At 45.9% G+C, this 15,707-nt stretch overlaps 1 protein-coding gene across 2 annotated transcripts in view; it reads right to left on the bottom strand.

Moving 5' to 3' along the window:
* CRTAC1 (cartilage acidic protein 1) overlaps positions 1-15,707 on the bottom strand; it is a 202,456-nt gene that overhangs the window by 15,371 nt on the left and 171,378 nt on the right. For both annotated transcript variants that reach the window (XM_007478677.2, XM_007478676.2), the window contains exons 8-10: positions 8,483-8,619; positions 4,319-4,401; positions 372-472 (exon numbers count right to left, since the gene is read on the bottom strand). In XM_007478677.2, the coding sequence (XP_007478739.2) occupies positions 372-472; positions 4,319-4,401; positions 8,483-8,619 (321 nt within the window). The remainder of the gene's footprint in view (positions 1-371; positions 473-4,318; positions 4,402-8,482; positions 8,620-15,707) is intronic.

The raw sequence follows: 15,707 nt of genomic DNA, 5'->3' as shown, positions 1-15,707 counted from the left end.
GAATATATTGGATTTCCCCCTAAAAGTGATAGGATCCCCGAGAAATGCTAAGCTTTGGGGGCAGCTGAGTAGCTCAGTGGATTGAGAGCCAGGCCTAGAGATGGGAGGTCCTGAGTTCAAATGTGACTTCAGACACTTCCTAGCTGTTTGATCCTGGGCAAGTCACATAACCCCCACTGCCTAGCTCTTATTGCTCTTCTGCCTTGGAACCAATACACAGAATTGATTCTAAGGTGGAAGGTAAGGGTTTAAAAAAAGAATGCTAAGCATTATTATTTCAGAAGGCATCATTAACTCCTCTCACAGTCACCCCACGGTCCTAACTGATTTCATCTGCCATGAGAGCTGTTGGTCTGGGGTCCCCTACATACCTGGTTCCCTCGGAAGACAGACAGAGGCTGCGCCATGGACTCCCCATGGGACAAGATCAAGTCCAGCATTCCATCTCCATCAAAGTCTGTTACCACACCCCCTGTAACAACACAGACTTCACTCTCTGGTCTAGGCTGAGGAAGATGAGCCTGGAAGAGCGAGCATCCACAAGCCCACCTCCTAAGCCCTAAAGATGCTGCGTAAACGGTGGCCAAAAAAGATGGAGTCAGATAACTAGCCTGGGTGAGTTCTTGCTGGTGATCTTGTCTCCTGGGTTGAGGGTCCCTTTAAAATAACTGGTTTGACTTCCTGCCCTTGTATCCTTCCAGATGGACTACTTAGTCCCAATTTTCATTTGGGATTAACCCAACCCCAGACCATGGGACCAATCTGACCCTGTAGACTCTATGAGGTAGATGTAAGAACCCCATGAAGACATAGTTGAGGTCTCAGCATTAAGCCAGATTTGTTGTGGGACCTGCTCTGACCTTGTTTTTGTTCTGTCCTCTTTGACGTTGGCCTTGGGGGGGGGGCATTTGTTGGATGTGAAATCTACCTACCCCCAACCACATGGCTTGACCTTTGGGTGTAGAAGGGGAAAGGTCTGTGGACTACGCTAACAGAATGCAGGAGGGATGTCGATAAAACCATAATTTAAAAAACCAACACAACTCCTAGCCCTCCCAAGAGACTGCCCAAGAACCACCAATAGCCTTAAGAGACAAAAAGATTTCCTCAAGGCTCACAAGTCGCCAAGGGCTCTTGATCTCTGAACCCTTCACTCTTGCCTTGGATATCTTCCTGCTGTTGAGCTAAGACTCAACTAAGTTTTTTTTTCTCCAGACTTTTCTCTCTCCAATTATCCTTCCCACAGTCAAGGTAATCTTCTTAATGAATTTTCCTGATCCTGTCTTCATTTATTTGAAAATTGTCAGTTGTTCCCCATTGCCTAGTGAATTAAAGATAAATCCCTGATCCTGACATTCAGTGCCTCCTATAATCTGGCTTCAACCTCCATCTCCAGCCTTCCCTTACAAATGGCCCTGCCAATTGGGGCTATTCTGTCCCCTATTTCCTGCTTCCTTTACTCCCTTTGTTCACCTGTCCAACTCGTTCCCTCATTTCAAGGCTCAGCTCAGGTGCTCTCTTTTCTAGGAAGCCTCTCCCAAACCTGCTCCCTGGTTCTTGGGATGAAAGTGAGGTCTCCCCCCCTTAAACCTTTCCTAGACTTTGCCTGGAAATTCCTTTATGTTTTTCACTCTCCCTTGCAACATGGTTCCTTGTGTCTGTTCTCTCTTTGATTATAAGTTTCTTGAGAGCAATCTGTGTCATATCTAGTCTTGCGTATCCTAGGTGTGTAGTAAAGGTTTGCTAATGCGTACTGATGCTGCTGGGGTAGCTAGGTGGTGTAGGAAGACATCTTTATGAGTTCAAATGAGACATTTACTAATGGTGTGACCCTGGCTAGGTCACTTAACCTATTTGCCTCAGTTTCCTCATCTGTAAAGTGAGCTGGAGGAGGAATTGGTAAATCATTCCAGGATCTTTGCCAAGAAAACCCCAAATAGAGTCACTAAGAGTTGGACACGATTGAATAACAACACCAATATTGCTGACTTGTAAAATGACCTTTTGTTGGCCCAAGCTTCAAGTCTCTTTCTTCCACTGATTGATTTCTAGGTTCTATTTCCTGACAAGTTGCTTAGCTGCCAAAGTTATTTCCTAAAGTGCTCACTCCATGGCACCCCCATCCTCAACTTCATAAACTCTAGTGACTTCCTATTTCCTCTAGAATACAATCTGTACAAATCCTTTTCCTGACAGTTTAAGCTCTTCATAACCCGGCCTCTGCCTACTTTTCTAGTCTTTTAACACTTTGCTATCCTCCATGAAAAAAACTCAAGAAACCAGGAGTCAGGCAGTGGGGGACAGTCCAAACAACGTATCTGGCTTCTTGGTCTATCGGCTCTTTTTTCTTTAAACCCTTTAAAAAACCCCACCTTCTGTCTTAGGATGAGATTCTAAGTACTCATTCCAAGGCAGAAGAGTGGTAAGGGCTTGGCAATTTGGGGTTCAGTGACTTGCCCAGAGTCATACAGCTAGAAAGTGTCTGAGGCCAGATTTGAACCCAGGACCTCCAGACTTTAGGCTAGATCCTCTATCCACTGAGCCACCTAGCCTGGAATGCTATCCTGACTCCTGGTTTCTCGGACTTCTTTCAGGTCTCAGTTTCAATGCCATCTTCTCCCGGAGAACTTTCCCACTCTGTCTTCATCTCTTTCAGATGACCTTCAAGTTATTCTGACTTTTTCTTGTTCTACACAGTTGTTTGCATGTCATCTCCCTCATTAGATTTTTCTTGCTTTGCTCTGTATCTATCTTGAGTGCTTCGCTTGGGGGCAGACACTCCAGTAGGGGTTTAATAAATGCCCCTTGACTGACTGATTGGCCTCTGACCCTTATAATATTGTCAAATAATTGCCCAAAGATCGACACCCCTAAGTGGCTAGTCTTCCTGACTCCCCACTGCAAGGGTCCCTGATTCTGGAGGGAACGAGGTAGCAGGATGGGCCACAACAGATGAGGAAGGCAGAAGCCTGCTGTCAAGAAGGAAGGTAAAGTGACCCTCTAAGCCAAATCGCTTAACTGTGCTGGTTGGTGTGTAGGGAGGTCCCTTTATCTAAATCCTCTCTACAGAAACCTTCCAGAGCCTGGAGGAAAGGGAGCTCTCCTCTACCAAATGACCACATCAATTTCTTTCAGAAGCTAACAAACAAAAAACAAACAAACGGACAAAAAGCCTCAAAGGTCCTGCCCACCCATCACCTCCACAAGCTGACTGGGCAAGGGCGACCTGGCTAGGATGGTACCTGAAGCTCAAAATCCCTCCCGTAGCCAGGAGCTAAAGCACACCTGGGGCTGCCCGGGGGCCTGCTAGAGGTGAGATCCACTTGGTAGAGAAGCAGGCTGGCTTTCATAGCACAAATTAGTTTGCGGGTCGATGAGGGAAAGTCTCTCGGGTACCACCCATCCCTCTATCTTGTCCCTCCCAGGATCAGGGAGGGACAGTGGAATGTTGGAGTGAGAAAAACAGGGTTCGAATCCAGACTCTGCCACTTACCACCTGTGTGACTTTAGGTAGGTCAGTTCATCTCTCCAGGACTCAGTTTCCCCAATTGCAAAAGGATGCAATTAGATTAGGTGGCCTTGATTTTCCCTGATGTCTCTAAGTCTATGATCTGGCTTGCCATGTTTGAATTCTCTGCTCAGTTTCTAGATTTCCAGTCCTCCCTGGTCTGGCTTGTTTTGCTACCTGCTCAGTCCTAGTAATAACAGCTGATAAGAGATGACATTTATTTGGCAAAGTGCTTTACATGTAGTGCCTTATTTTGTCCTTACAACAAGTCTTTTGGGTAGTCTTATCTTGATCTTCATTTTACAGAGGAGGAGACTGAAGGTCAGGAAGAGAAAGGGATTATCCAGGGTCACACAGCTAGTATCAGAGATGGAAATTTGAACCAAGATCTCCCTTGACTCCAGGTCTAGTGGTCTTCCTATTTCACCAATGTCTAGGTATGGAAAGGCTCAGAACTTGCAGACATCCCATTCCTATTCCCAAGTGGTCCAGAGTCTTTCCACCATTCTTTTTTTTTTCTGTTTCCCACACAGTGGAGCATTCCCAGCAAGCATCAGTACAGAAGCCTCCATTCCATTAACTCCTAACTCCTGCCCTGGAATCCTGGAAATGGGTAGTCTCTTCTTCCCTCCTCTTCCACAGCCCCCAAAGTGGCACTGCCAGCCTTCTCCCACCTACTCTCTAGTCCCTAAGTGTGTGAGGGGGGAAGGTTAGCTGAGCTACATAGGAAACCGATGCTCTTCACCTTCCACCTTCATCTCAAGAGTGGACAAAGGTCTGGAGTCAGGGAATGGCCAGACACTTTCTTACCTGTGCCTCGACCCTCAGGCTCCAAGGCGTCTCCAGGATTGAGTTCTTCAATGAGGGGGTCTGCATGCTCCCTTCGGATGACCCTGTGGGGGACATGATAAAACAGCATCAAGGACTAGCCTCTGGAGCAGGGATTCTCAACCTGTGGGCTGTGGATAGATTTCAAGATGGGAAGGAAAATACATCTTTACTTTCAATAACTTTTAGTATTTTATTCCTTTAAAAACATCCAGGGGCAGCTAGATGGCTCAGTGGATAGAGAGCCAGGCCTGGAGATGGGAGGTCCCAGGTTCAAATCTGGCCTCAGGCACTTCCAAGCTGTGTGACCCTGGACAAGTCACAACCCCCATTGTCTACCCCTTTCAGCTCTTCTACCTTAGAACTAACACATACTATTGATTCCATGATGGAACATAAGGGTTTAAAGCAAACAAACATTCTCCTAGAAAAGGTCCACAGGACTCCCCATATTGTTAAAGGGGTTCATGATCCAAAAAAGGTTGATGACTAGAGGGTCCATAATTTTCCTTTTGCTCATTTAGTCATTGCTTCTCTCCTGGAACTAGCTATACCCTTCACCCCTCACTTAAAAAAAAATAAAGCTTACCTTCTGTTTTGAATCATTATTACGTATTGGTTCCAAGGAAGAAGAGTGGTAAGGGCTAGGCAATGGGGGGTTAAGTGACTTGTCCAGGGTCACACAGCTAAGAAGTGTCTGAGGCCAGATTTGAACGTAGGACCTCCCATCTCTAGGCCTGGCTCTCAATCCACTGAGCCACCTCACTGCCCTCCACTCCTCACTTTTAATGGTAACAGTCATAGATGTCTGGCATCTAAACGATGGAAGAGACTTCAGGTACCAAATACTACCACCTCCTCATTTTACATATGAGGAAACTGATTCCAGAGAGGGAAATGATTTGTCCAGGCTCCCTCAGTGAGTCTGGGCCAGATTCATGCATTGGCATCTCCCAGGAACTGCCAGGGCTGGAGCTCCTTGAACAGTTAGTCTTAATGCTGAATATTTACTGAGAACCACTGTGTCCTTGGCACTGCCTAGAATGCCCACACAGCACGCCTCAGCTCTGCTTATGCTCATATCGTGGCTATGCTTGCTCCTCCCTTTTTAGAGGTCTTCATTTATTCTTGTCCATGTTGATATCCCCCTTCTCTAATGGGTGGATTGTAGACTGCCTGGGGAAAGACAGCTGATTGACAGTGAAGACGGAGGGGGAGAGATGTCCTTAAGTGACCCATTAGTTCCTTCCAAATGTTTGTAGGGGATTCTTCCCTTCCTTTCCCAGAGGTATGGAGGAGGGAAGTGGTCTGACTACCTGACACATTCATAATGAAGCCACATAAATAGAAAGCAACTGCCGATAGACTATTTGCACAGGGGTGTCCCCCTCCCATTCCCTTGCTATATTTAGGGGGCCAAGCTATGACAGCTGTCCACACAATTTTTCTTTCTCCTTCTCTTTCCCTTCGTCTTTCCCTCTCTCTCTACTATTATTACTGACCCAGATTCTTGGCACCCAATGTAAACGACAAAGATGGGGGAGGACAGAAAGCCGATGGATGGGCCACCAGAAACCTGCCCCTGGGTCACATTTGGAGGATTCTGCTGAATTTGATCCAGAAAGTAACCGAGAGCCCCTGGAGGGCTCTGATAGGGCCAAAAAAGAATGCTTCCTGGAGTCCTTTGGTGCCATTAGCATTTTTAACTAAGATTGGAGAGGAAGGGGAGTAGCCTTGACAGGGTCCCTTGAGCTTCTGAGTTTTCTGTTGGAATATGTGTATCTGTGGTTGAGGGAATGTGCCTTTGGATGGCTGCATCTCTATTCATTCGACGGATTTTTATTTGACCGAGGGTCCATGTTGAGTTTGCACATATGAGAGCTGTGTCGGTAATTTGAGAAAGTGTGAGTGTAATAATACCTGCGTATGACTGTGTTTGCCTGCGGAGACCTATCTGGATTAGCTGTGTACACAGACTCTGGATTCTTTAACATACATATTGCCTTTATGGATGCCTGTACTCTGACCAGTCTGGCACCTGTGTCCTGGATACATTTTGGTTTTTTTCTGAGATTATGTTACTATGAAACTGATTGCTCTGAAAAAAAGTAACCTTCAAATATGCAGAAAGGAGAACACTCAGTGTTGCCTGGGGGCTGAAGGACTCAGGAGAGGGTACCAGTACCCTGGCTGAGCAGGGAAGAAGGGTTGGAGGGGCTCTGTCCAATGAAAGGAGCAGGTGAAGACCAAGTGGCACAGGGCTGAAAGGGGTTAAAATTGCCACAGGCAGCCAGCTGTGTAGCGGCCCCAGCTGTTAGACCCTCTCACACTCACCATTGTGTGCTCAGGACCCAACCATCTGCCACAGGGACCTTGGGCACAGCCGCTAACCAGGCAACTGGCTCCCGGGCCACAGCTAGGGGCAATGCCTCTAGGATTGCAGTAAACATTCACCCACGTGGGCAACCATGTGCTTAACCTGTTCCCTGCCAGCATCTGAGCCAGCCTGATGGCCCTCAACCTTCCCTATGGTAAAGGTGGGGTGGGGGGGCAATCTGGGCTTTGAGTGGGACGGGCGCTTGCTGCTTGGTGGGGGAGGGTTGAGTCTGTGTGGGAGAAGGAGAAAGGCAGAGAGGTTCCTGAGAAGAATAGTAAGAGTACTTGATTTCTGGGGCCAGAGAGAGACAAATGAGATCTACCTCTCCCTGCTCAGGGGCCCCTGGCAAGTGACACTTTATTAGCCAGAGAAGAAAAGCACGTCTCTGTTAACGAGCAATTGATCTTCTGCAATTAATCTGGAAGTCGTGAATAAGCTTTTTGCAAGGCACCTAATTAGTAAATCTGGTGCCTTCAGGGGGTGATTACATCCAGTCAGGATTGATGTTTTGTTAATAATTATATTTTAAAACACGCTTAGTCATAGCTCTCGCCTTTTATTAATAGTAGTTGGCCATACTCCTGGGCTGGGGAGTTGGGGGTTCAGAGGAGCAGAACTGGGGATCTGGGAAATTTCCAGAAGCCACAGATCCTGGCCTCTCCATTCCTGGTCTTTTCTCCTTCTGCTGAGCTGTGTGAGCCCCAGGAGTTTATCTGGGCAGGGTTCAGGGTAATCTCAAGCCTGCTAGCCTACAAAGCAGCAGGTTGGTCAGGGTACTTGGTACCTGGAGGCAGAAGGGCCAGTTTTCCAGGCTGTAGAAACAACTCAGTTTCTGCTCTTCCCATAGAGAATGCTCCATGTCCTCTCTGCCTGCAATACGGAATGTGTACAGCCTCCCCCAGCATCCATAGCAGTCCACTTTCCAACCACTACTTCCTCCCAGCTCCTTCCTGTCTCTGTCATCTGGATGTCAGCATTCTGGCCTCACTCTGTCCTATTCATCCATTCTAGCATTTATATAGTGCTTTCAGGTTTGCAAAGTGCTTCATTTGCACACATTATCTTATTATAACCTCACAACAGCCCTGGGAGGCTGGTACTATTATTATTCCCATTTTAGATATGGGAAAACTGAGATTTAGACAAGTCAAGAGATTGGCCTAAGTGTCATAGCCATGGCAAGTGTCTGAGGCAGGATTTGAACTTCAGCCTTCCTGACTTCAAGTGCAGAATACCATGGCACTCAGCTGCCTTAGCAGAAGCTGCAGCTTCATTCCTAAGGTCCCTGTTATTATCCTCATTCCTGCTATTTGTTGTTCTCCCCTTTTAAGACTGAGGGTTTAGAACCAGAAGGAACCTGGGAGAACATCTCATTCCAGGTTCATAGATTTAGAGCTGGAAGGAAACTTAGAGATCACCTGGACAACTCTTTTATTTTACAGATGAGGAAACTGAGACCCAGGATGGTTAAATGAATTGCTCCAGGTCACACAGCTAAGTAGCAGAATTTGAATTTGAATTCAGGTCCTCTTATTCCAAATCCAATGCTTTCCACTATTCCATACCAGATTGTTTTTCCATTATCAGACCTTGTCTCCCATTAAATGCCATGTACAAGACATCTTTTCTGAGTCCTATCTCTTCTTCCTAGCCTGACTTCCAGCTCATTGGCTGACTTTTTATCCTCAGGGAAGGGGATACCCCTCTGTTCCCCAACATCCTTGCAGTTATCTAGGTTGAGAGTCCAGACGCCCCATGGAAGGACCTACCTGAAGAGACGATTGGCTGAAGAGCCCCGATAGGCAATGTTGTTGAAGAAAACCTCCAACTCTTGGTCATTATCAAAGTCAGCAGCAATGACTGTTCGGACTGGGGATGGCATGGAGAACTTGGGAGTGGCGATGTCCTGGGCAGACAGACAGAGGGATAGACATCAAGAGAAGCCTAAGATCCCAGGAGGGATCCTGTGAGAGGTCTGCTCCTGTTAAGTTCACCCCTGACTAGGGAAGACCCTTTGCTTTCCCCTTCCCCCTTCCCAGGGACAATCAATGAATCAGCCAACAAACATTTATTAGTTGCCCACTTGGTATAAGGCATTGGGTAGGGAGACTAGGGTATAGTCTCCAAACAGGAGACCTTTGATAAATGTTTGTTGAATTGAGAGAAATGAGATGGTTCTGACCCAGAACACTTTCTCTTATTTTACTACAGGCTTTCGCCTGGGCATAAGAAACACAGATTTCCTGGGGAGGCTCAGGTTTGCCCTCAGGACATTGTAGATCATAGGATGACCACCTGAAAGAGATCTTATTAACAGTTTAATCGAAATCTTCCCATTTTACAGATGATTCCACAGAAGCTCCAGAGGTGAAGTCACTTGCCTATGATCATGCAGACAGTAAATGATAGGTCCTTTCATTAAAAATCCAGGGATGGCGTAGTGGGGGTGATGCTGGTAGCTAGGTGGCAAAGCCAGGCCTGGAGAAGGGAGATCCTGGATTCAAATCTGGATTCAGATACTTCCTAGCTGTGTGACCATGACCCTCACTGCCTAGCCATCACCACTCTTCTGCTTTGGAATCAATACACATTATTGATTATAAGATAGAAGAGAAAGGTTTAAAAAAATAATCCAGGGCTCTCTCCACCACACCATGACATCTTCTCCTATGCTTCTGCTCCTCCCTTCTCTCTGCACATCTTGTGTCTCTTGTTCTCCTCTTTCCTTCTTTCTTGCTTCTCTTCTGCCCGCCATTTTTCTTTTCTTGTCTTAGGGCTGTTGGTAACCCCCAGAGGTGAGTATTGCTTAACTCTGCTGGTGGTGCTTGGGACTAAAGATGGAGACAAAGCTAAGATTGGAATGATCCTGGGGGCAGAGATTCCTGGATCCTTCTGGCCTGCAAGGTCCCTCTCTCTACTTTCTCTATCTCCAACACTGCTGAGGGAAGGAGATTCCTCCCAGTCACAGGTGTAGAGCATCTGCTTTTATTCTCTTCTATCCCCTGCATCACCAAGGATAAACTTTTCCCCCTCTAGCTGGGAGTTTTAAGCCTTTACAAGTCTATGTGGGACCTGCTGACTTTAGCTGTTTTCCTCACCACCTTAGCCAGATAACCATTAATTATTGTGAATAATTAATGATGCATATAACCAACTTATTATTAATAACAATAATGAATCATTATTATTGTTATTAATGATATTACCAACATTTATATAATGCGTCAAAGTTTGCAAAGTGCTTTCCTCACAGTAACCCGGTGAGGCGGGGGCACCGGTATAATTATTTCCATTTTAATAATAATAATAATAGCTTTAAGGTAATAATTAGTAATAATTGACATAGCACACAACTATGTGTTCAGGTACTATGCTCAAAACTTTATAATATAATTTTTTATCTCATTTGATCCTTGCAGCAACCCTGGAAAGATGGTATTATTATTATCCCCATTTTACAGATGAGGAAACAAGCAAAGATTAAGTGACTTGCCTAGGGTCTTAGAGCCATTAAGTGTATGAGGTTGACTTTGAACTCATGTCTTCCTGACTCTAGGCCCAGTTCTCTATCTACTTTGATACCTATCTGCCCATTTTACAGATGAGGAAGTTGAGACTGGAAGACATCAAATGAGTGGCCCAGGGTCCCACAGGGAATAAGGGTCAGAACCAAGATTCGAACCTGGGTCCCAAGTCCTAAGTTCAGTGTGTTTTTTTTTTTTAAGCCTATCCCTGCTGCCTCCAGATGTGTCATTCTCTTGAGGTTCATTTGACTATTCTCAGAAGTGTCTTTTGGTGGGAACTGACAGTTTAAGGAATGACAGAGTAGAGACAGACCTAGATCCAGAAAAAGTGGGCTGAGACCTCTTCAAGTTGGCTGAGTCTTTGTATAGCTCTGGAGAAAGGGTCCCGGGACTCTAGAGAAGAGCTCTTCTTTCAGGGATAAGAGGAAAGTTTGGGCTCCATGACCTTTCCATTTGGGAGGGAGGCTCCTCTGGCTGCCCTGTAGGATGCCCAGTCTTCCAATGTGGCTCATTGGAGCTGAGTTCCTCATACTCCCATCGTGCCCTCTGGGAGTCATATATGATGGCCCGTCTGCCATTCCCCAGGCTCTTGCTCCACTGGTCCCTCTGATGTCTGCTGTAATGAGCTGGCGAGGCTGGCGAGGCTGGCAAGCTGCCCACTCCAGAGAGGCCAGCCCCTTGTTGCAGGAGGCCAGAGACAGAGGTCACTCCCCATCAGCCCGGTAACAAGGCTGATTTAAAGTTTGATTCTTAGGCTATGAGGAGCCATGGGAGCCTGGGGACCTGGAAGCGCAGGAGGCAACTAGCTACATCCAGCTTCTTTCTCTTCCCTCTTGGACTGCCCATGCATCCCTCTGTGCTGGGGCCACATTCCTCACATTTGGAAGTTCAGACAAACTCCCGTCTCCAAGCCTTTACACATGCTGACCCCATGTCTGAAAGACATTCCCCATCTCACGTCTACCTCTTAAAATTCCTGGCTTTGCTCTGAGGCTGCCTCCTCCATGAAGCCTTTCCCGATCCCTCATTGGCTGATACCCCCTTGAAACGTCTTTGTATCTACTCCTGTATATATGTGGTTTCCCCTAACAGAACCCAAGTTCTATGGGGCTAGAACTTTCATTTCTGCCCTTGAATGCCCAGGATTTCCCATCTAGCCTGGTTGCTGTTGCCATCTGCCCTGCAGCTGAATCCTCCTTTGTGTGTCATCTCCTCTTATTGGAATACGAGGCTCAAGAGCTGAGACCATCTTGCTTTTCTGTTTGTATCTCCAGCACTAACCATGGTGCTTTGTACACAGTAATTGATTATTAAATGCATTTCCATTCATTCATAGTAGGCACTGAATAAATGCTCATTGGATAAATGAAAGAATGACTCTAAGAAGCTCCAGCTGTCCTCCTAGCTCCAGAGAGCTTTGGTTTTCTATTTGACTGTGAGTCTAGAAGGGGCCAGTACCCGGTGCTGTCAGACTGTAGGTATGGACCAGGGAATGGAAAGGATGCTTTTTACTTGCCCCTTCCCCAATGTCTTCTCCAGTGAACTCTAAGGACCTGACCAAGGAGGTTTTCTGTCTCCATCCTGCTCTGCTATGGAAGAAGACCCGATTTCGAGATAAATGCTTTGCTCCCTACCTTTGGGGAAACTGAAAGAGTCTCTGAGTTACTCTTCTCTCTCTTTCTTTTTAAAAACCTTTCCCTTCTGTCTTAGAATTTGATACGAAGTATTGGTTCCAAGGCAGAAGAGTGGTAAGGGCTAGGCAGTTGGGGTTACATAACTTGTCTAGGGTCACCCAGTTAGGAAGTGTCTGAGGCCACATTTGAATCCAGGATCTTCAATTTCAAGCACTGACTCTATTCACTGAGCCAGAGAGCTGCCCCAATCTTTGTTGGTGGGCAGCATTTGTCATCATATCTGTATGTTTTTCATTCATTCATTCATTCATTCATTCATTCATTCATTTGTTTACTTATTTATTATAACCCTTATCTTCTGTCTTAGAATCAATACTGTGTATTGGTTCCAAGGCAGAATATTGGTAAGGTCTAGGTAATGGGGGATGAGTGACCTGCCCAGGGTGATATAGCTGGGATGTATCTAGAGGCCAGAATTGAACCTAGGACCTCCCCTCTCTCTGGGCCTGGCTCTCAATCCACTGAGCCACCCAGCTGACTCTTACTTGTATGGTTAAAGCATTTTTGATGCTGAGGAATTACAATGGTAGGATTATGGAACTAGATCACAGAACTAGAAAGTCATAGGATCTCAGAGTTGAGACTAGAGACCATGGAAGTTCATCCTGTACCTGAACAGAAATCACAGAACTTCTTGGAAGCTGGACAAAACCTCAACTTTGCTGCTGCTAGTTGAAAAACTTTTAGCCATTGAACTTTCTGAATTTGTTTTGGAAAGAACCTTTAGAGGGGCTTGTTTTGCTATCAAAACTGTAAAAGGAGAGAAATATATTATAGAAGAGGAGTTCTCCCATGATGGGAAGACTCTTGAGTGGTTCCTGCAGAATTACTTTGATGGCAACCTAAGGGGAAACTTGAAGTCTGAGCCTATCCCAGAGAATAATGCTGGACCTGTGAAGGTAGTGGTATTGGAGAACTTTGATGAAATGGTGAATGCTGATAAAGATGTTCTGATGGAATTTTATGCCCTTTGGTGTGGCCCCTGAAAAAACTGAGAGTCCAAGTGCAAAGAGGTGGGAGAAAAGCTCAGTAAAGACCCCAATTTTGTCATAGAAAAGATGGATGTTACAGCTAATGATGTGCCTTTTCCATAGGAACTCAGAGGCTTTCCTATCATCTACTTCTCTCCAGACAATAATAAGCAAAAGCCATGGAAATATGAAGGTGGTTGTGAAGTTAGTGACTTCATTCACTACCTGAAAAGAAAATCTACAAATCCTCCTGTGATCCAAAAGGAAAACCCCCAAAAGGAGAAGACAGAGGAAGATCTCTAAAGCATTAACCAAAACCAGATCACTTTGTACAAGGACGCTTTTACCAGTGATGGAGTAGCCAGTGCCTCAAGGAGGAGTGGATAGCGTGGATGCCATTTACATCCAGTTTAGTATTCTCTAAGCTGATTCTTTAGGTGTATACTGTTAATGGAAACACCAGGACTAGTTGGTATTTGTTTATGATTTGGGGGCTGGGAGCAGTGAGGGGAGGATTATTTGTATCGAGGGAATATGAAAGGGATGGAGGCAGAGGTGGGCTAGAGAGTTATTTTCTAATTTGTTTTGTACATTTGGAACCATTGACAATAATGACAAGAGCTTGTCTGGCCTCACTTTGAAGATATCCAATGACTAGGAAGCTAGTACTTCTGAAATAAGCCCATTTGAATGCTTATTAGGAAAGGTTTTCTACTTGTTAGGAAAAGTTTTCCCTTAAGTAAGACTAAATCAGTGGGACCTGAGTTCAAATGTGGCCTCAAATACTTCCTGGCTGTGTGACCCTGGGTGAATCACTTAATCCCAATTGTCTAGCCCTTTATTGCTATTCTGCTTTTGAATCAATATCAATTCTAAGGTAAAGGTTAAAAAAAAAAAGATCTAAATTAGTCTCACTGCAAACTATCATCTAAAATCTTAGTTTTACTCCCCAGGGGCAAAGAAGAGTAAGTCTGCTCCAGGTAACAAGCCTGCACCTTCTTCCACAGGCTAGCCCTTTGCTATGACTCCTTGGGAGGGCACCCAAGAGATGAGCCATCAAAGAGAGTATAGGGATGTGGGAGGCAAGGATGGTAACTTGAGCTGAGAAAGGTTCCATCTGTCACTGGGCTCAGGACAGGTCGGTCATCTCTGCCCTACTAATGGGCTGAGAACTAGAGGCAGGAATGGAGATGGTCTAGCAGGACCATGGGCTCTAACCCATAAAGAAAATGGGCTGTTCCTGGTGGGTCTCAGAGGGAGCTAACATGAGGGAGGGAGGCTCCTAGGATGAGGGTGTCTTGCTATTAAGCTCAGTGGATCTTCGAATTTAGAGAGAGAAGGGATATTAGAGATTATAGACCATGTCTGCTTTGAATAAAAAATGAAGATGCCATGGTAACACTTCTTTGGGCTAGGGCTGTGGAGATCTTTTAAGGAAGGGTGAAGGGAGGGTGTCTTCAAGGCCAAGGCAGGGTGGCTTGACGCTCAGAAAAGGAACCAGCCTGACCTTGGCAGGAACAGTGAGAATGCAGAGCTAGTACCCAGAACTTAAAACTGCTGCCCTTCATTGATACATAAAATTTGGGACTAGAGAGCTGGGGTGTTACCAGATTCTAAGACCCATCATTAGGAGAGGAGAGAAAGGGAGGGATGAAAAGGAGGGGGAGCAAGAAGAAGTAGGAAGATGTGAGATGGAAAGGGAGGAAAGGAGGGACAAAGGCAGAAGAGAAAGAAGTAAAGAGGAAGATGGAGAGTAAGGTGGGGAGGAAGGATAGAGAAAGAGAAAAAAGAGAGCGAAAGAGGAGGGGAGAGAGATGAGAGAGAGACAGAGGGAGAGAGGGAGAGAGGAGAGGGAGAGAGAAAAAGAGGGAGATGGAGGGGGAAAGGAAGGGAGAAGGGAGAAAGATGAGAGCAGGAGAGATAGAGAGAAAGACAGACAAACACAGAGACAGAAAGAGGTGGGGGAAAGGGATGAGAGACAGAGGGGAGAGACAGAAGCAGACACAGAAACAGAGACAGATAGAGGGATGAGAGGGGGAGAGAGAGAGACAGAGAAAGAAAGAGGGAGGGAGAGGAAGGGGGAAGGAAGGGAAGAGGGATAGAGAAAGAGAGAAAAAACAAGAGCAAGGCAAAGGGAGGAAGGATAGAAGGGAGAGAGACAGACACACGTAGAGGTTGAGAGGAATGGAGAGATGGAGAGGGAGAGAGAGGGAGAATGGGGGCAGGGCTTTTTCTATAATCCTCTAGTCAAGGGACAGACTCTTTTAACATGAATCCCATACTTCCTTTTACCAAAAAAAGCCCAAAGTTCATCTTATAGGCACCACCATTTGTTTGGAACTTTGCAGTTTTCATCACAGTGAAAATTTCAGACTGGGAGGGAAGAAGGGAAGGAGGGAAGGAGGGAGAGGAGGAGAGGCCTTCAAAAAAATGTGCTCCATTCATGATTCTGAATTTCACAGGAATTAGAGTTGGAAGGGACCTGGATATCACCTTTTTCAGCAGATCCCCACAGAGGGGTCTTTTCCATTGAAAGCTAAGGGCAGTGCCCCTCAAGAAGCCTACTTGCCCTTGTCCCTTCTGTGTATAAATTCCTTTCTCTGGACTGACTCAGATATTTTTTCCCTTCTCTGTGGCCTGGTGATGGAGCCTCAGAGAGAGCCTGAGGGCTCGTTGTTTCCTTCTGATCATTATCTAAACTGAAACTGTCAATGGGCTTGGGAGAGCAGCCAGGCTGGTGGGAATGGGTGTGGAAGGAATTGTCAGTATCTTCTAATAGAGAAGCTTCTAGAATTAGAATCTTTA

The sequence above is a fragment of the Monodelphis domestica genome, chromosome 1 (assembly GCF_027887165.1).
Source record: "Monodelphis domestica isolate mMonDom1 chromosome 1, mMonDom1.pri, whole genome shotgun sequence".
In the NCBI taxonomy this organism is placed as follows: Eukaryota; Metazoa; Chordata; class Mammalia; order Didelphimorphia; family Didelphidae; genus Monodelphis; species Monodelphis domestica.
This window is presented reverse-complemented; position numbering and strand designations above follow the sequence as displayed.